At 36.0% G+C, this 22,346-nt stretch overlaps 1 protein-coding gene across 10 annotated transcripts in view; it reads right to left on the reverse strand.

The window, feature by feature from the left end:
- LOC131909187 (sodium channel protein type 1 subunit alpha) overlaps positions 1–22,346 on the reverse strand; it is an 87,051-nt gene that overhangs the window by 31,520 nt on the left and 33,185 nt on the right. For 2 of the 10 annotated variants that reach the window (XM_059260600.1, XM_059260597.1), the window contains exons 7-16: positions 16,711–16,774; positions 16,120–16,261; positions 15,342–15,573; positions 12,127–12,404; positions 10,851–11,198; positions 9,468–9,600; positions 8,496–8,734; positions 7,031–7,204; positions 5,398–5,754; positions 3,675–4,157 (exon numbers count right to left, since the gene is read on the reverse strand). In XM_059260600.1, coding sequence (XP_059116583.1) covers positions 3,675–4,157; positions 5,398–5,754; positions 7,031–7,204; positions 8,496–8,734; positions 9,468–9,600; positions 10,851–11,198; positions 12,127–12,404; positions 15,342–15,573; positions 16,120–16,261; positions 16,711–16,774 — 2,450 coding nt within the window. Of the gene's footprint in view, positions 1–3,674; positions 4,158–5,397; positions 5,755–7,030; positions 7,205–8,495; positions 8,735–9,467; positions 9,615–10,817; positions 11,199–12,126; positions 12,412–15,341; positions 15,574–16,119; positions 16,262–16,710; positions 16,775–22,346 lie in introns of all 10 variants that reach the window. The other 8 variants (XM_059260598.1, XM_059260594.1, XM_059260596.1 and 5 more) reach the window with 8 other exon arrangements.

Below are 22,346 nucleotides of genomic sequence, written 5' to 3' on the forward strand. Positions count from 1 at the left end.
CCCACTTCAGTAAGACTCACTTGTAATATATTTATATTCACATTCATATTTTGACTTTTTAGGATATGCTTACATAAGGTTTTCACTCCTACATAGTTTTTTTTAAAGAATATACACAGACTGACAGTTTTTTCTTGTTATTTCTATATCGGCATGCTAATTCATAAAGATAATCTGAGCTTTAAATTATTTCTACTCATACTTTATTCTTTTGAGTTATTGGAAAATTTCTTTGTAATGAGGACATAACAGGACAGTAAGATCAAAAAAAGAAAAATGAAAATAAGATAAACATTAGTGTGTAATTGAAAACACAAAAACTCAACTGTGTTTACCAAAAGTTGGGTTATATAAAGGCCTGTCCTCCCTTTGTTTACAGATAGAATTCTATTTTCTAATATGCATTAATTTGTTTTCTTGACCTGAGGTGGGGCGACCCTGTTCACTCTCTCTCTCTGCTTTCTTGAATTTACTATGCTTTATTTTGAGTTTGAATAAACAGTTAATTTTTGTAAACCTCTTACAGACACTTGCAAATAATGCTCACATTAAAAATACTAATACTTATGAGATAAATGTAAATTTGGAAAAATTCTCACACTTTCACCTTCATTGTTGTGTCATTAAGAGTCTCAATGCCTTTATTTAATTTGTTACTCACATTTTAAGCACAGGATAAAAACATTGTATCTAAACCCTAAAAGCAAACATATGCTTGTCAATGTATTTTTATTTTTCTCATTGTCAAAATTAAAAAAGAATGAATGCAGTCATTTGTTTGATATAGTACTACCACTCAAATATGGAGGAAAGCTCTTTAGCTGCTAGGGAAGTCACGTCAACTCTGCACACAAAACATATTTCCAACAACATTCTAAAGATACTGGGTAACAATTAAACCCAAATGTTTTTCAAACAAAAATTTTATTAATTTAAAATTTAAGAAGGTAAATTGATCTCTTTTTTCTGTTCTTAAATTGCTACTAAGTTTTACTTTGAATTTAAAGTACTAATTCTCACTGTTTTGAGATTAATAAAATATTTTAGATCCATTTTGGCATTTATTAGGCTATTAATAAATCTTTAACTTATTAAATCCCAAACAGACTAGTTAATTACAGACTGTGTATATTTTTACACGTGAACACCAGGAGCTAAATTATACATGTGTCCTTTGATCTACGGAATCCATATATACTTGGCAGGCTCACTTAAGAGTTGAGATGAAGGAATGTACAAACCGCATTGCGTTTGAAATACGCACTTTGCCTTGCCCACTAGGGCATTCCAAAATCACTTAAAACTGCAATCTTGATGCTGAGAGCATTTTCCCTTCACAGTGGATTTATGCCACATTTCTTGCTTTTAAAGATCTTCTCTGGTACAGAAAGTGATTTTGACCTTGAAGGTGAAACAACACAAAACAGAGCAAGCAAAGCATGCTCGGTGTGTCTATGGGAGGAATGGATTGGATGGTTTCTTCTCATGCTCAGCTTTAACTTTCAACACGAAATGTTTTTATTCTGAGACCAGATTTCTTACAGGGATCTTATTTATGGATATTAATGAGAGTTTAACTTTGAAGTGATTAAGATACATCAATCTGGAATGCCATGGTCAAAAGGTATATACTACACTGTTGCATTCACATAGAGATGCAACAGAGAAGGCACTCATCTATAAACTGAGTGTGTGCCGACCTATGAGCAGAGCATGATCTATTTTAAATCTTAGCCTTTTACTGAACTGATACATATATGCAGACACATATGAATGAGACCCCTGATACTCTGTTTGCCAGTTATTATTGACTCAATGGGTTAAAATACTTGGCAAAGCATTTTAAATGTAGGAAATGGATTTGGAGTGTGGGAAGATGCATTTTTTTATTTTTATTTTTATTTATTTATTTTTGTTTTTTTTTTTTGAGACAAGGTTTCTCTGTATAGCTTTGTGCCTTTCCTGGAACTCACTCTGTAGCACAGGCTGGTTTTGAACTCACAGAGATCCACCTGGCTCTGCCTCCCAAGTGCTGGGATTAAAGGCGTGGACCACCATTGCCCAGCTGTTTGTTTTTTTAACACTTCAAATCCCTCTCCATGGACATTGTAGTCAGGATTTTCCCACTCTTGTGTCTCTGTGCTGTTTCTTCCCCTTCTTTCACTACAAATCCCCAAAATATCTCAATGTAGCCATTGCTAGTTTCAATACCAGTCCCTCCTCCTGAAAGTGGGAATTATCCACTTGACACAAAAACTTGTTACAAAAGCTTGAGTCATTATTAAATTGACATACTCAATAGCCTATATTATATCACATGTCTATGGTATCTCTCCCTGACAACTACCTACCAAAATACCCCATGGTTTCCCTTGATCATGGTGTATATGCCAGCAAATTTTTGTGAGGAATCGACTGTCGTTGACATACTGATGTCTTTAAAGAATTTGGACTATGAAAACTCTAAAGATGCTGTACTATTTTGGGGACTTCCATTAAAACTTGAACCACAGATTCCTTGTTTTAGATTTCTTTGGAATTGTCTTACAAAATTGTCCCTTTCCTTAATGTATAATAATACCATTGTTATATCCCAGAAAGCACATTGTAAGTTGAAAATATAAGTAAAAAATACATTCACAACACACAAATTCCTGAACACCATAGCCAGCATCACAGTAAATAAGAATGCATTGGTTGGTGAGAAATAGTAATAGTAAGTCAGTCCAAGTCAGGGACAGCCCTAATATCCACTAATGTTTTAGGTTAATATTTTAAAGTAAGATCTCATGGACTGAATTGTATTCTCCCACCTGTCCTCTGTTCCATCTTCAAATAATGAAACCATATATATATATGAAAGTGGGGCTTGTTAATGCGCCCTACAGAGCAAATGAATCATGAAGCTAAGGCTATAATCCAATTGAGTGAAGTCCTTAAAAGTTGGGGAAGAGACAACAGATCTATTTCTGTTCATGTGCATATATCACAGACAGTCTTTGTAAAGACTCAAGGAAGGTGGCCATCTACAACCTTAGGAGATGGCCCTCACCAAAAACTGACCCTGTGATACCATGGTTTTGAATTTTCTACTTTCCAGAATTGTGAATAAGTAAATTTTGGTTATGTAAGCCATCCAGCTCAGAGCACAGTGCTATTTTAGCCCACATAGAACTACAACATAATGTAATTTTATTGTGAGGAAAAGTATGGACCACTTCTTTTGAAAATTCACTTCTATATATTTGAGCTGAGGTGATACACAGAAAAAATATGAATACTTATAGACAAAGGCTCCAGGTTCCACCTTCACTCTTAAAGCATCCAAAGCTATTTTTATTTATTTATTTTTACTAGAAAAGTTACAATAACATGCCCCTCCTTTGTTAATTGTAAGGATTAAGTAGTTTTATAATGATGCTATTTTTGTTTACTATTTGTTAGTAGTTTAACAAATATTCTTTAATAAGGATGAGAAAAATCACACATCAGTATATTATACTTTGATTTGTAATTCACCTCCTTGTTATTAAGTCTTTGGTTTCTCAATAAAATAATATTTGATGATATGCCAAACATGTTCTACAAATCATCAATACAGACAATACAATCCACATATATATTTGTACATATATATGTATACATTTTTACCTCCCCAATTTACAGAATCTTACCTCTTTGCTTTCTTCTAGATCTGATTCACTGCTGAAGTCCTCTGTGTTTAAGTTCTCAAAGTCAGACTCTCCCACAGCAATGGGAACAGTCACGGTGAGACTGGGGTTGTTTATGAATGACATGTAATCACTCTCATCAATGATATACTTTTCCACGCTGCTGCCAGTCCCTATGCCACTTGTGGTTCCATTCACATCTTTCAGACAGTCCAGATCTTTCCCAATTTCTGTCGTGTGGTTAGATATACAATTGTCTTTTCTGTTGTTTAGATCATCAAGTGGCTTAATTTCATCTAAAATCTTCTGTTTCCTAACGAAGGACTGCTGGATAAACTCATATATTTTTCTTTTTACATAAGCTATTCCCTTGTGCATCCTGTCCACAGCAATTTGAAGATTGTTCATTTCATTGTCATCATCAGTGGCTGCAAGGTTGTCTGCACTAAATGAGCTCAGAAGCAAGGCCAGAAAGAGGTTCAGGACCTTGAAAATAGACATAGGTACATGTTCACCAAAACACAGAGAAGAACAGAGATTGCTATTCCCTTAGGTGTAGAAATAATCTAAAGCCATATGAGCAAGAGACACAGCAGTCATTAGAAGTCAGGTGGGCTAAGATCAGAGCACAGGCTGCACATCACGAGGCCGTGGGTTCAACACCCAGCCCTGGAGAAATGTCGGGCACTCAGAATGTGTGATCTGGCTCCATCTCTATAAAACAAAAGCATTCTTCCTACTGCTCTGAAGATTTCCCACACATGAAATGAAGAATTAAATGAATTAATTTATCATTATATGTAAAGTTGTATGAGTAAACGAAAACAAATTTACTGATGTAATGTAACAGTTTTAAATTTAAAAATCATTAATATTTCCAAATATTCATTTATATATACTTTGGCATTTCTTTCTTGGTGGTTTTATGCTGTTGGCTGTTAACAGAAATAAAATCATGATTATTACAAAATTTAAAATTAAAAATTTAAGTTCTCAAAACATTCATTAACCATTTTTTTTTTTGACAGGGTTTCTTTGTGTAGTCCTGGCTGTGCTGGCCTGGAGCTCACAGAGATCCACCTGCCTCTGCTTCCTGGGTTTTGGGATTAAAGGCATTCGCCAGCAGTGACCATTCTTGTCAACACTATTCTATAGCAAAAGACTATACACACACACACACACACACACACACACACACACACACACACACGGCATATATTTATATATATATATATGTGGCAGATTTATGAAACATTTTAATAATTCTATGCAATTTGCAAAATAAATGTGATGAAATGATTGACATAAGATAGAGTTGAGGATAAAAATTATAGATAACGTTAGTGTGCATACATTTTAAAACTGTATTTCTATATTACCATAACATATTGTGATAGTATTTGTTTCAGAATGAGAATATGAACATATCTAAGATCAGAGGCATTTAAAATTAATGATGATAAAAGTTAGTTTTAATAAAAGGAGTACCACTCTGTTATGCTATTAATATATATCTTTTTTTTTTTTTTTTTTTTTTTGGTTTTTCGAGACAGGGTTTCTCTGTGTAGCTTTGCGCCTTACTTGGAACTCACTTGGTAGCCCAGGCTGGCCTCGAACTCACAGAGATCCGCCTGGCTCTGCCTCCCAAGTGCTGGGATTAAAGGCGTGCACCACCACCGCCTGGCTCAATATATATCTTAAATGCATATCGAATTTGCATACATACCACAAGGTTCCCAATCACCATGACCATCATGAAGACAGTAAGGCACATGGCTTGGCCAGCGACCTCCATGCAGTCCCACATGGTCTCTATCCACTCTCCACACAGCACACGGAACACGATCAGGAAGGAGTGGAAGAAGTCGTTCATGTGCCAGCGTGGGAGTTTGCAGTCACTGGCAATTTTGCAGACACAATCTTTATAACTTTTGCCAAATAGCTGCATGCCGACCACGGCAAAAATGAAGACAATGATGGCCAACACCAGTGTCAGGTTTCCCAGTGCGCCCACCGAGTTACCAATGATCTTAATGAGCATATTCAGTGTGGGCCAGGATTTTGCCAACTTGAATACTCGGAGCTAGAAAATGAGAACAAATTAATATACATTATGATCTTCATAAGCATTATAGTGAGACTTACTAAGGAATAAGGGGGTGCAGTTCATTGACAGACCACTTCCCTATCTTGAATGCAGCCATGAGGTTCATAGCTAGCAATACAAACCCCTAAAAAATCCTCCCATAATATCTTGCTCTAACTTTCTCAGATTCATGATTAACATTTGGATCCTCCCAGAAAGAATCTAACTTTTCCAGCTTTTAATAATATAGATCATCTTCTTTGAAAGTGAATTCATAATTGTATATTGGAACCTATGTTCTTTAATTTGTTTCTCTGAGACCCATCAAATTTCATACTGTCTTATTAACATGTGGATGTGAATAATTTCTGTCAAAGAACTTATTTGTCAAGAAGGTTCTAAGTAGCATTACATTGAGCCTGATGTAAATAGAAAAAATATTTGTATCTATTAATATTACATTGGGATAAAGATATAAACAAATACACATATATTGTAAACCTGGCACGTTTACTATGACTCCTCTTTGATCTTCAGGGCAATGTATATGAATTACTGCATATGCTTAATAGTATTATAAACTTTTTAGTTTTTGATGGAATAGGTTTTTCTAGAATTAGAATTACGTGCATACCTTTTATGTGAATGTCATCCACTGCTACCAAAGGCTATTTACACTTTCAAGTTATTATTAAAATATTGTTAAGCATACTTCTTCAGTTTGAAAACATTAATTGTACAAGTCATTATAAACAATACTTTGTCAACATAGCAACAAAAACAGCATTCACATGACAGGACTAGTGACAGCTCAACGTCAAAGCATGTGCAAGGTTCTGTGTTATGTAACCCAGCACTGCAAACTAATAACTGATAATATTAGTGAAGTTTACATGACTAAACTTTTCAGAATAAAGCTGTTTTTGAAATAAATACCTGAAGAGATATCATTCCCATTTAGAAGCATCAAGTTACACAAAACCTTAAGAAGTTAATGGTTGTGTGGGAAAGTCTATGGAAGTGTTATGAAGGAACACCACTGGGGAAAACAATTATTATTATTATTATTATTATTATTATTATTATTATTATTATTAGTTTTTCAAGACAGGGTTTCTCTGTGTAGCTTTGCACCTTTCCTGGATCTCGCTCTGTAGACCAGGCTGGCCTTGAACTCACAAAGATCCGCCTGCCTCTGCCTCCCAAGTGCTGGGATTAAAGGCGCGCACCACCACCACCCGGCAACAATTATTATTGCCACTCTCTTGTTTACCAGTCGAAATGAACGGAGAACGGACAATCCTTCCACATTGGCAAGGCCAAGTTCTACCAGGCTTAGTGTCACAATGAAACCATCAAAGATATTCCATCCTTCTTGGAAATAATAGTATGGGTCCATGGCAATGATTTTCAGGAACATTTCTGCCGTGAAGATCCCAGTAAAAACCTAAGATCAAAACAAAATTACTCAAATTCTATCAGATAATAATAATGGTAAATATAACATGTTTTCCTTAGGATAAAAGGCTTAGGCTACTTTTCCATTACTGATCCTATTACTGTCTTACTAGTAGAGGCAAATTTAGTTGACAAGGCTGCGTTGCATTAGTTTACTGTATTACCCTCACAGACGCTCCAATAACCAGGTAGTGTAAATACCATAATTATTACAGGGAAAGAAAACAATATTTCAAGGTGTTTAAAATGTCCATCTTTTATCAACCAACTAGAAAATGGCTAAATTAGAATTTGAGCACCAATGCACAATTTTGATACTATTCATTCCATTAAATTGATACTATTCATTCCATTAAAATGCCTTTCTTTCCAGACCTCATATAACCTAGATGACAAGATTTTCATAAACAGGTTATTTGTAAGATTATTCTTATTTCCTTCAAATGAGATAGTTATTGTTAATGTGTATCTTGTGTTATAATGTGATAACCACTATCATTATAATTAGTTACATGCATAAAAAGTATATTTCCATAATGTAAATAGTAGAGATTTAAAAATACAAATACACTATAGGATATGCGTATTTTAATTTTCTATATTGGCAAAATCCTAAAATTCCTCCTAAATACTGTATTAAAAGCATGTCATACTTTAGATGGTTCTTCCTTCAAATAAAAACTGAGATTTCTAAGTTGATTCAGCTGGAAAACATTTTAATAACTTATGTTTTAAAGTAAAAAAAAGGAGAATATTAAGTGGAAACATTCACTAAAAATGGGCTTAATGATCATATTATATACAAAATGCACTGGGCCTTTTCAATATTTCATGATCTGTATCTAGAACAGATGTATGAAACAGAACATAGACTCCCTAGACTCCAGAAGGAGAAAAAAGGGAGACACTTTTATGTTGTTGATCACTTTGAAAGAACACATGACCTTATTTGAACTGTCTAGAGTAAGGACACAGTGATGCTATCACTCAAAGAAAAACATGGCCTTAAATTCTGAAACACTTCACATTTTCAAAACTTTATAAACATCACTATTGACTTTTTAGTCATTATTGCAGGTCTATGCCTATTTCTCAATTTTTTCACAGACATTAAAGGCTATTATTTCTCAAAAAGCAGTGCTCACAGACAGCTGAATGTAATTGCCTTAGGGATGTAGGAATTGTGGTTGAAAGAGTGCTAATAAGCCACTAAATGTAGTAAACAGTTTCCCAAGCAGAAAATTTGAATACTGAACACATTTACCTTCTTGTATGCTTACCAAGTTTCCTACTGTAAGCACATTATTGAAATGATCCGTCATTGGGTAGTGCTCCATGGCCATGAAAAGGGTATTTAACACAATACAGATGGTGATGGCCAGATCAACAAATGGGTCCATCACAACCAGGTTGACAATATGTTTGACTTTAAGCCAATATGGGGAACAGTCCCAAATTAAGAATATGTTGGAAAATTTATACCAACAGGGTGGACATTTCTGCCTTGATTCTTCTAGTTCTAGATTTAAAAAAAAAGAAGGAAGAATGCTAAATGACTACCTTCTAAGTACAAATATTTATTTTAGATCCACTAAACATACTTTCAGTAGCAAGCATATTTCTGTTTGCTGCAAAGATAATTACTTGATATAACAATATAGATACCATCAGACATGTACATAAAGTAGAGGTAAGAAATAAATCATTTTCCTTTTTTACATAGACCCTGCTTCTTAACACTTGGCCGCTAGTAAGGTTGTTGGTCATATAGGTGAAGTTTCAACAGGAACATAGCTTTGGGAATTCACTCTGTGCAAAATCCTGTGTTACTGACAGGCTGCTCATTTGTAAGATTTAGGGCAAGGATTAATGTGATACATCATCCTTTAAATATGCTTTTATTTTGTGGAAATGACTTATTCGTCTCTGTAATCTTAAAATTATTTTGGATCATGACGGAAGGAACCATGTTGCTGAAATTTGTAGCTAATTACAACAGAAGATTTCTGACTGATGAATTAGAAATCTCTCACTGTTCCCATGTACTACTAAGATATTAAGAGTTCAGAGTCCAGCACATTGAACTTAATATTCAACACTTTCAGAATGCATGAACACCCATTTAATGGTAGGGAATTTCTTTTTTCCTTTTTTTTCTGTGAGTGTAATTGCCAACATATAAGTAGAGATATTTGACTCCAGTAAGATAATGAAACTTTATTGAAATAATGGTGGTAGGGCTTGTTACAAACCTTCTACTGTATTTGTTAAGATGCTGGCTATACTCATTGCCCTTTGCCTTTGGGAAGGATCTTCTAGAAAGTCCATGGAAACATGGAAAGAACTTGACCTCCTCTTTCTCATTTCAGTTTCAGTGGTTGTTCCCTGTAAAGAAAATGCTGAGGCATTAAATGATTAACTTGAGCAATATGGCACACAAATAAATGGAGACAGTGATTTTCATGAAACACGTGCACCATGCATTTTCATATTTAATTGCTGATGGCAGATATTGGTGACTTATTGGATCATTAACCTGGAATATTTAAACTGCTAATCATATAGTCATAAAAGAAAATTTAAATGTTTGATCCCTTGGTTTTATAATTTTATGAAATATGTGATATGTGATTATAATATACTTGGTAAAGATTGTCATAGGCATATTTAAGTTGTTTTCAATTAAAGAACAAATTGTTAAATCCTAATGCCTTGAAAAGTCATATAGATGGTCAAGCCACTTCACTTTTGAGAAAGTAACCATTTCATTTTAAGAAAATACCAAAGACTACAGCACACTTAGCTGTAGTCATCTGATTTTCTAGATATAAGACACAGATGGTCATTGATAATACAAAGTATATTCTAAAAATCCATGCAGTGTCAACAGTTTCATCCAGGGTACCAAAGCAATAAGTCATCTAATTTAAACTTAGTCATGCTCATCATGCTGATATATTCCAAGTGAGTGTACAGTTTAAGAGGAAGTATCCTTTGTTTGGAAAGTTCTTGTCTGAATGTACAGTAACAAACACACAATACTCCTTTGTTACACAGACAATTATTTTATCGGGATTAATAATTTATTGGTGTCCCTTTGTGTAGATTGGCTTTGTGAATACCTATATCAGCATTTTTAGTACAACAAATATCAACCCTGGAAATTTTAGGTAATGATGGAAGCTATCTATGCACAGTGTTTTTGAAAATCTCAACTAAAACAAAGATAAACTAAAGAGTCTGATGGGAAGATTTACTATATGCCCTTTACACTTAAAAGCCATTTATTTATTCTTATAATAGGGCATTAGGGATGATGTCTCCATATCTAAATTCAGTATGGGTACATAGCAAATCAACCAAGGTAGTCATTATTGTTCAATTAATCCTTAGCATATACAGTAGGTAATGCATTCGCGTTTGTGCAAGGAGTGCTGAGGCTTTAAGGTTTAGTTGGTTAGTCTATTAAAGGTGCTACAAGATGCAGGGCATTCTCAGCGTGACCAACCAGGAATCATTCTCAAGAGTTCCATTCTGTAGAAACACTGGCTGGTGCAGCAATCATGGTCCAGCCATGCCTGAGCTATGTAAAACTTTCTTACATTGTCATCAGTAGCTGGCTTATCTATTATCACCTCTGGCAGAAGCTGTCCAACTGGAGACGTAGGAACTGAGGGTCCACCAACCAAGGAAACCACACCGTTGCAATCCACCGTGCTGTGCATCTTTCCATTTGCTGGAAACACTGCCAGCATCCGGGATGACCTGCTGGTTTGACTCAGGTTACTGTTGCGCCGTTCTCCATGTCTTCGGGGAACAAATAGTGAGTCTCTCCGGCTCTCATTATCCTCAAAGGTGCTGTGCTCATCATCCGCAAAGTCATTCTCAGACCCCACGTCCTTTGCTCGCCCTCTAAAGCTGAAAAGGCTTGTTCTGCTATTGCGTCTTGGGGAAAACAGGGAACCGCGGATGCTCAGCAGAGACTGAAACGTTGACACAAACAACAAAAAGGAAAACAATATTAAAACAGCCTGTTGAAACAGTTCTGCAAGATTAAGTTGAAAGAAATTTCATCATTTGTTAGAGAAGGTATCACATTCCTTCTGATTAATATAATTCATAGGCATTCAGATGAAATTAAATTATCTCTGTACATTATTGTTTCTAGCCATTGATATTAAATAACAGATAGCTGGCATGCAGTCTAAAGATAACGGGAGAAAAATACCCAGTCACTATCTCTCAAGTTTAAAGAGAAACACCCTTAAGAATCTCTCTATGGATGAATCCATTGGTGATGAACACGGACAGCAGGGCTGTGACTGATTTTCACTTCTCTTTCCCTTCAGATAATTCCTACAGCAATTCTCACAGACTATTTTAGTTCACCTTCCTAATACCACTTCCTTTTTTTTCTGGTTCACCTGTAAAATAGGGTATCTGTAGAACCAGAAGTTAAACATTCTGAAATTCTGATTGGTACACTTTTCTGTAAAGTTTACTGTGACAAGTATTTTCAGAAGTTCATGGGATCCTTAATGAACAAGTTATTGGAAGAAAACCAACATAGTGTTGTTAATTAGCCAAAGGCATATTTCTGAGTAGCTGACTCCTAGTCTACATTTTGTGGATGCTTTTAGAAGATCTGAGGACTGGAAGATTAAATGTCATTAATTAAAGGCAATTACCAGAAGTTACATTCAACATGAACATCCAGTTCTCCTGACTTCGAACCCTCTGTTTTCAAAAGCAACCAAGAACATATTTGGGTATGTGTGGAGGGGACTAAAGCTTTCACATAACTATATGGAGAAAAAGCAGTTTTAGGCATAATTCAACAATAGTCAATTCAGTTGATGAAAACTCCTACGTCTGTTTTGATTCTTCATCAGAGGACTCAGCAGTGCGTACCTGGTGTGGGGAAGAGTACCTCTTTTCATAGGTCAGTCTGTTCCCTTCTATGGAGAAGCGAAAGCCTTTCCTTCTGACACTGTCTTCAGACTCAGACTTGTGGAATTCATCCTCATCTTTCTCTTCCCCTCCAGACTGTTCTTTCTGTTTTCTTTTCTTCCGCCGATTCCGTCTTTCCTTAGCACTCTTCGAACTCAACTTGGAGGCTTCTGAAGAGCTATCTGAGAGCCTACCTGCTGCACTGGGCTCTCTGGAGTGTTCTGAGGCAGTTGCAGCCGCTGCCTGCTATGTAGAGGAGGAAACGTTTTAGTGTGGTACAAGAAAAGACTGCTTAAGAGCTTTCTTCAAGTTGCTCAAGTTTTGCCATCATTTACAAAATACTAGCTAACTGAGGCAAATATCACCTAGAAGATGTTTTCTGGGTGTGAAGGGAATTTTTTTTTCTTTCTTTTAACTAACAATGACTTTCAGAAATAATCTACTTTCCCTCATGGTAACATTTATTAAGTCTGCATTGTGCTACATTGATCACATGTTCATAAAGATTCATTGGGCATTTAAAAAAATCCCATAGGACCCAATCTATTCTAGTAATTAGTATTTAATGGCCATTATCTTCATTTTTCTGAAAAACAGACTGGAACATGGAAGAAGAACTGAAGAGTTACTCAAGATCCTATTCGAAGTTGGAAATGTGATAGCAAGCTCAGGTCTTCTCCAGTTTCTGAAAGTGTTCAATAACTTCCATATATTATCAGTTGAAGTTATGAAAGGTATCCCAACCCCTTCCTCACTCCTCCATAATACTATTGTGCAGAAGAAGGAGGGGGGGTCGATAACTTTCCACTAAGCAACAGAAGGTGGTCAATTCTCCAAAAGCCGCCCCAACCACCTTCATCTCAACAGTGGCTCTCCCTATTTGTAAGAGTATGGGAGATGAAAAATGCTGTGTGGTCACAGCTTGTTTGGTTATGAAGCTATACTTTTTAGTCATTGTTATTCCCACAATATCCTCAATACAGAACTGTGGTAAATGAATAAGCATGCTTGAAGGAACTCTTTCTGTATGATCAAGATGGCTCTGAATATAATTTGATTTGAATAAAATTTTATTTTATTAGTTGTAACACAATTGCTAAATGGTCTTATTAATAAAAAACCCAGAGCCAGATATTGGGGTAAAAGCTGAAAAATCAGAGTGGCAGAGCAGCAAGCCACAAGTCTTATCCCTGTGAAATCCTCTGCCGAAGAAGAGCGAGCTCCTCTCTCCACCTTGCCTTATCACTTCCTCTCTCTGCCCAGCTCTATCACTTCCTGTCTGTTTGTACAGACCTCCAGACCTCTATGGTTAACTCATGGCTAGCTCCTTCTTCTGATTTTCAGGCAAGCTTTATTTTGTTAGAGCACAAATAAAATATCACCACATTTCCTTTTTTGTCTAAAATAAAAGAATTTTATAACTAATAAAAGAAAAATAATATACAATAGTACAATAAATATATACAATATACACAGGCAATAAACACATCAACAATGTGTAGTCCGTTTGCATTTGACAAATTCAGAGAAAATACTCCATTATCTATACTATCTTTGTGCATCCAAAGGATTGTATCTAATTCACCTTCTATCCTAATTTGTATTACCAACCAAAACTGTCTTTTGATGTCTTTCGAACTTATATACTTTACACTTCTTCTTTTTTTTTTTTTTTTTTTTTGGTTTTTCAAGACAGGGTTTCTCTGTAGCTTTGCGCCTTTCCTGGAACTCACTTGGTAGCCCAGGCTGGCCTCGAACTCACAGAGATCCACCTGGCTCTGCCTCCCAAGTGCTGGGATTAAAGGCGTGCGCCACCACTGCCCGGCACTTTACACTTCTTTAGTGAGTTTCTTTTCTGAATTTCTTAACAAGGAGAACTATAATTATAACTATCTAATCTTCAACTCCCCCAGAGAGCCCAGAAGAAAATGATATTAACTGGGTAAGCAGAAAGTGCAAACAAGTGACTTCCAAAAAGGAGATATTATATAGATATGATAGAATAAAAGGGTAGATAATTGAATCTACTTTCAAAGAGCAACAACTTGTTTAAAATGTTTTACATTGCTATGGATTTTAGTTTATTGATACAAATTTAAAGTTAATTTTGTTATGCTATATATATTTCTACTCTTGTTTAATATATTATGTTTATGCAGCTCATTTAAAATTGTAATATATAATTAAGAAATACAGATTAATAGTTAATAATCTATGATAATCAAACTTATAGTCATGTTAAGTTTTCTAGGTATACATAGTTATATTTCAATTAGGTAGGTAATCTTCAAACACTTCAAAGATCTATAGAATATGACATTTAAAATGTTTTAAAAACAGGCTTTTCTGGACAATGAGACATGCCTGCTCCTGATAGCACTGATTTACTTCAAAGAAGATGATGAGCACTGAAGAAACTCCATATGGAGTTTATTTTTCTTATGGCAAAAGTTAGCCATTTGGGCAAGAAACTATTCTTGCCTGGACTACTTGACAAAATGTATCGACTGGACATGTAGGAATCATGGAAAAATGACCACTAAATTTTGTCAAAACAAGATGAGATGGTCCTTCAGTTTCCTGCTTCACAGAGGAGACTGACAGATATTCTACAGGATACAGAAGCGACTAAAAAACTCTAGGCTGAAGATGGATGCCCCAAAATTACAGAGGAATTTTGGGTAACTAACCAGGTAGCCAGCTGTCTCTGTCATTTTAGATTTTTGGAAGTTGCTTACAATGCACTTCCCGTTTACTTAGGTAATATTATATTCTTCTGGGGTCTTTGTTGCAGTTGAAGACTAGTTACAATTATAATTTTCCTTGGTTGTGATAAAAGATAAATTAGATATGAAACTTTAGACTCACAAATATGGGATAGATAGAATATTTTCTTTAATTTTGTCAAATACAAATAAACTAGATATTATAACTGCAATTCCTGCTTGATGACTTGTTCTATTATATGTAATTTTACTATGTTAAAGTTAAAACCTTCCCTTTTGATTAGATAGAAAAGGGAAAGTGCTGTGGGATGTCTTTCTGTATGCTGTGAATATGTGTTGCTCTGATTGGTTGATAAATAAAGCTACATTGGCCCATGGCAGGGCAGCTTAGAGGCAGGTGGGAAATCCAAGCAGATATATGGAGAGAAGCCAAGGTCTGTGTTGTGGAACAAGATCCATTTGAACTACTTAGTACCTGTGCAGCCTCCTGCTGCTTCTTAAGTTGCTCCAACATCTGCTGAAACTCTGCTTCTTTCTGTTCAGCCTCCTCCAAGGTGGCCTGATTCTGTTCCTCATAGGCCATGGCTACCACAGCCAGAATCAAGTTTATCAGGTAGAATGAGCCCAGGAAAATCACCAGCACAAAAAATATCATGTATGTTTTCCCAGCAGCACGCAATGTCTAGAAACAAGAGTACCAGAATTACTCTCACAATTATTTCAGTACCTGGTGACTGTGTGTCTGGCAGAACTCTGACAAAATTAACAATTGTGTCACTTCACTATTTCTTTAACCTCTCTCTCTGTTCTTCTTTGACTTATACAGTCATAAACATTGTAAGGGATTCTTGGATTCACCAAGACTAAAACAGTTGATGGAAAACAATGGGCACCTCCACCAAAACCTGAGCCTTTCATAGAAGAGATCAAAAGAAAGAGATAATACTTGAGAAGGAGACAGGGCTGAAGGGAGATTTGTCTTTTGTTTAGGAGAAATTGTGTCTAAGAAGAATGAGAAATAGCATTTGAGTCATGGAGAAACAGAACAGAATCACTCTTCTTGGCTTTACTCCATTCAATATGTATTGTAATCAGTGGGATACAGAAGCCGGCATCTCTGATCTCAAGTTATATTTTCTCTACTATATCATGTTTTGGTTTGCATTTCATGATTCCGTTTGTATTCTTATGTGATTCTACTTAAATGCAGTATCTTTCAGATTCTCACCAGTTGGTAAAGATTTTCCCAGAAGTCCTGAGTCATCAGTCGAAACAGGGACAAAAATGCCCAGCTGAAGGTATCAAAACTTGTGTAACCATAATTAGGGTTTCTACCAGCTTTTACACACACATATCCTTCCGGACATTGGCTGCAAATGGGGAAAAAGAAAGTATGACAAGACATTCTGTTGTCTTTTTATTCTGGTAGAAGCCTATACTTATAAAACGATCTAGTTGCTACTTAAAGGACACAAGGTTGTGGAATCCAACTCCCTGACACATTTCCCACCTTTGACTTCATAGTATATTACTAGCTGCTAGGTGTTGCTGTTGCTAAGAAACCATTCTTCCTCACTGCGGAATCATAGCTTGATACTTACGTCAGGGAAATAGCATAACAGATCAAAGTATTGCTTCTTGCTTTACAGAAGAAATTATTAACATTTAGATTATGTTCTTTTTTATTTATACTATAATAACTGAAAATTAGTATGCATAAATTTAGTTGCTGTTATCAGTGAATTTCTACACAAAGAGATACACATTTATATGGGAACAAACCACACATACTCACATCTCACACAAATGATTGGCTTACCCTGCATCAGAGCTATTTCCACACAGTAGTGCATCTAAAAAACCGTCCAGGAAATAATGATATCCTGTTTGAAAAAAAGAAAGTCACGTGACACACACTTGTACTGTGGAAAACACTAAAAGGCTAGGGAAGTTAGGTCTTAGTTTCTTCAAGTGATTTTAAGCATAATGCATTATTCACTTAAACATAGGAGTTTTTCCCTTTCACCCTTCAAATCTTACTATTATATTAAGGGTATTGATACTCAATGGTACAAGGTTTTCTTCATCGTTAATGTAAAATTAGTGACAACCATGTGTACTCATGGGTTATTTTTGGGAATGTTTCAGTATTTTCTACTTTCATGAAATAAATAAGTGTCACCAGCAGAAGGAGATTAGAATGACAGGCATCTTGAAATTACTACATATTTCAAAATAAAAAGATGATATATTTTCCTGTTTCCCTTCCATATGTAATATCATTAGTAAATTCTTAAAATTAATCATAATTTACATTTATCAGATTCTAGAACTCTATTAGTTTATAATGATTCATAAACTCGATCAACTATATGAATATTATAATGAAATGAAATATTTTAGAATGGAATGAAAACAAATGCTATTTTTTACAAATAAATGAAAATTTTAGAAAAACAATTAGAATAGGTGAGCATTGCATCATATCACTGTTTCTCAGTTTTAATAAGTCTCTCCTTCCTTTCAGTAGCAACTTGAGAAACCATGTCTTCAAGGCTTTCCTCAACCATTCATTTCTTTCCCATCAAAGATTGACAATGAAGAACCCACCTCACCATGTATCAAGTAGCATGGACACACATGATATTCTCAGTATACTCACTATGATTGTACCCACTCATTCAAAGTATTATCAATACTAAAAATAAAGCCACACTCATTATTCACTATTGTTTGCATTGGACTTTGTAGTCTTTCAGTGAAGTTTACTGAATGGATAGATAGGGATGACAGAAATACAGAACACATTGGATTAAATAATCATTATTGGACTAAATAAATATTGTTGGATTTTTGTAAGAAAAAATAATTCCCAAATGCTAATTTTCCAGAGAAATTCATTACATATGATATTATAAAGGATACAGGAAAAATAAGGGAAAGCATCATTTATATTTCCAAACATGGACTGAAGAATCTGGCATAGGGTTTTTAGGTTTTTAAAACTTTGGAATCAGACCATATTCTAACACACACCTCTGATGGAAGCCTTATATCTCATCAGAGGCCAGACCAACTTCCTGAAAATCAGAAGCCTTCTGTTTCATCAGAGGCTGGCCAGGCCAGCATCCTGAACCTCAGAGACCAGGCCAACTCCCTGAAAACTAGGCAGAAGCCAGACCAGATGAACCCCAGAGGACTGCCAGCCAGGTCAGTGACTATGCACATAGCCAGAACTCGAGCCCTAAACTTGGGCAGCAAACCCCTGCTGGACTAGAGGCCATCCAGGCCATCAGAAGTCCAGCCCCCAATGCAGATGGAGATTCTCTGCTCAACCACAGGCCACATCAGCCAGAATGCTAGAGAGGAAACAGAAACCAAGGCAAAAAACACCTGTCCAACAAAAATAAATCCAGAAATTGGCACCTAGACCTATAACTCCAAATCTAGATGCCTAAATGTTAATTGTAAGAACACAATCAACAACAGCCAAGGTAATATGTCATTGCTAGTGCCCAGCCATCCCACTACTGCAGTCCCAAATATTCTAGCACAGCTGATGCATAAGAAAACAACCTTAAAATCAACTTTATGGTGATGATAAACGTCTTTAAAGAGGAAATGAATAAATCCCTTAAACAAATCCAGGAAAAGACAATAAAAAATTGTATGAAATCAATAAATCTCTTAAAGAATGTCAAGAAAACTAAGAAAAAGACAACAAATAGTTGACAGAAACCAGTAAAACTGTTCAAGACCTTAAAATGGAAATAGAAGCAATAAAAAAACAAACTGAGGGAATTCTGGAAATGGAATATCTAGGTAAATGAACAGAAGTACAGATGTAAGCATTACCAACAGAATACAAGAGATGGGAGAGTCGGTCTCAGGTGTTGAAGATACAATAGAAGAAAGAGATTCATCAATAAAAGAAAATGTTAAATCTAAAAAAATCCTGACACAAAACATCCTGGAAATCTGCAACAATATGAAAAGACCAAGCCTAAGAATAATAGAAATAGAAGCAGGAGAAGATAATCAATTCAAAGGCCAAGGAAATATTTTTAACAAAATCATAGAAAATTTTCCAAAAAAAAGAAAAGAAAAGAAAATTTTCCTAACCTAAAGAAGGATATGACTATGAAAGTTTAAGAAGCTTACAGAGCACCAGATAGATAGGACCAGAGATGAAAGATCCCTCACCACATAATAATGAAAACACCTAAAACAAAGAACAAAGAAAGAATATTAAAAGCTGCAGGAGAAAAAGGCCAAATAACATACAAAGGCAGACCTATTAGAATTACACCTGACTTCTCATTGGAGACCCCAAAAGTTAGAAGGGCCTGAACAGATGTGTTGCAGACTCTAAGAAACTAAAGAAGTCAGCACAGACTGTTATACCCAGTAAAACTTTCTATCACCATAGTTGGAAAAAAACAAGATATTTTATGGTAAAGTCAAATTTAAATAATATCTGTCCACAAATTCAGCCATACAGAAGGTACTAGAAGAAAAATTCCAGCCCAAGGTGGTTAACTACACCCATGAAAACACAGACAATAAGTAATCTTTCACCAGCATATTGCAAAGAAGTAACAAATACACACACACACACACACACACACACACTTCCACTACAACAAAATAGTAGGCAAAAAGTTGGTCATTGATATCTCTAAATATCAATGGACTCAATACCCAAATTAAAAAACAACAGTTAAACAGAAAAGATGTGAAAATAAGATCCATCCTTCTTTTGCATACAAGAAAAATGCCTCAACATCAAAGATAGACATTACCTCTGAGTAAAGGGTTGGAAAAAGACTTTCCAATCAAATGGCTCCAGTAAGCAAACTGGTCTAGCTACTTTAATACCTAACAAAATAGACTTCAAGCCAAAATTAATCAAAAGAGATGAGGAGAGACACTTCAGACTCATCAAAGGAAAAATCGACTAAGATGACATCTCAATTCTCAACATCTATGCTCCAAATACAAGGGCACCTGGAGCCCCAAGCCTCTTCCTGAGACTTAGAGGCCGGCCCCCAGCTTCCATCTTGCCCCGGACTTCCCTTCTGAAGCACAGCCCCACCGGGAAGGATCCCCTTCTCCAAGACCCCTGGCAGACCCTGCAGTCTCCACACCCTGCCCCCATGCCCATCCACCTGAGCCCCAAGCCTCTTCCTGAGACTTAGAGGCCGGCCCCCAGCTCCCATCTTGCCCCGGACTTCCCTTCTGAAGCACAGAGCTCCCATCCTTCCCCGGACTTCCAATTTGGACAAGAGAGCTCCCATCTGGACAAGAGAGAGAGACTTCCTGAATCTGTCAGCTCTGTCTGAACCAAGTGTGCAGATAAGGCCAAGAACAAACCACAAGGAGATGGGCAGACGTCAAGGCAGAAACACATACAACAAAATGAATAGCAATACACCATCACCAGGCCCTAGCCCTCCTCCAACATCTAGACCTGAACATCAGAAAGTGGAAGAAGCAGAAGAAAATAGCCTTATGAATGTGATCATGAAGAAGCTAGAGGCTCGTGTAGAGGAAAAGACAAAAAAATGTGAAGAACGCTGTAAACAACTAGAGGAAAGGGCAAACAAATTAGAAGAAATCAAAAAAGTCCTGGAAGAGAACAATAAAATACTGAAAGAAAATCAAGAAAAATCAATGAAACAAATGAAGGAAACAGTACAAGACCTGAAAAGGGAAATAGAAAAAATGAAGAAGACACAAACAGAGGGAATGCTGGAAATAGAAAATCTGAGAAAACAATTGGGAACTTCAGATGCAAGTATAATCAACAGAATGCAAGAGATGGAAGAGAGAATCTCTAGCGTTGAAGATACAATAGAAGAAATAGATTCATCAGTCAAAGAAAACACTAAAGTCAACAAAGTCATGAACCACAATGTCCAAGAAATTTGGGACACCATGAAAAGACCAAACCTATGAATAATAGGGGTAGAAGAAGGAGAAGAATACCAACTCAAGGGCACAGAAAATATATTCAACAAGATCATAGAAGAAAACTTTCCCAACTTAAAGAAGGAAATGCCTATGAAGATACAGGAAGCCTATAGAACACCAAACAGACTAGACCCCCCAAAAAAGTCCCCTCACCACATAATAATTAAACAATTAAACATACAGAGTAAAGAAAGAATATTAAGAGCAGCAAAGGAAAAAGGCCAAGTGACATATAAAGGCAAACCTATCAGAATAACACCCGATTTCTCAATGGAGACTTTGAAAGCCAGAAGGACCTGGACAGATGTAATGCAGACACTAAGAGACCATGGATGTCAGCCTAGACTAATATACCCAGCAAAACTTTCAATCATCATAGATGGAGTGAACAAGACATTCCATGACAAAGCCAGATTTAAACAGTATTTATCCACAAACCCAGCCCTACAGAAAGCACTAGAAGGAAAATTCCAACCTAAGGAAGTCAGATACACCCTCGAAAACGCAGGCAATAGATAAAGCCACAACAGTAAACCCCAACGAAGAAAAGTACACACACATCACCAACAAAAAAATAACAGGAATGAACAATCACTGGACATTAATATCCCTCAATATCAATGGACTTAATTCACCTATAAAAAGACATAGGCTTACAGAATGGATACGAAAGCAGGACCCATCTTTCTGCTGCATACAAGAAACACATCTCAAATTCAAAGATAGACACTACCTAAAAATAAAAGGCTGGGAAAAGACTTTCCAATCAAACGGTCTTAAGAAACAAGCGGGTGTAGCCATCCTGATATCCAGCAAAATAGACTTCAAACTAAAATCAATCAAAAGAGATCAAGAAGGGCATTACATACTCATCACAGGAAAGATCCACCAAGATGAAGTCTCAATTCTGAACATTTATGCCCCAAACACAAGGGCACCCACATATGTAAAAGAAACATTATTAAAGCTTAAATCACATATAAAACCCCACACATTAATAGTGGGAGACCTCAACACCCCACTTTCACCACTGGACAGATCCCCCAAATCGAAACTTAACAGAGAAATAAAGGACTTAATTGATGTCATGACTCAAATGGACTTAATCGACATCTACAGAACATTCCATCCTAACAAAAAAGAATATACCTTCTTCTCAGCACCCCATGGAACCTTCTCTAAAATCGACCACATACTTGGTCACAAAACAAATCTAAACAGATACAAAACAATTGGAATAACCTCCTGTGTTCTATCAGACCACCATGGTCTAAAGTTGGATTTCAACAACAACAAAAACTACAGAAAACCTACAATCTCATGGAAACTGAACAATACCCACCTGAATCACCAATGGGTTAAGGAAGAAATAAAGAAAGAAATTAAAGACTTCATAGAGATCAACAAAAATGAAGACACCACATATCCAAACCTATGGGACACTATGAAAGCAGTACTAAGAGGGAAATTCATAGCACTAAA

This window comes from Peromyscus eremicus, chromosome 4, assembly GCF_949786415.1.
Source record: "Peromyscus eremicus chromosome 4, PerEre_H2_v1, whole genome shotgun sequence".
NCBI classification, from domain to species: Eukaryota; Metazoa; Chordata; class Mammalia; order Rodentia; family Cricetidae; genus Peromyscus; species Peromyscus eremicus.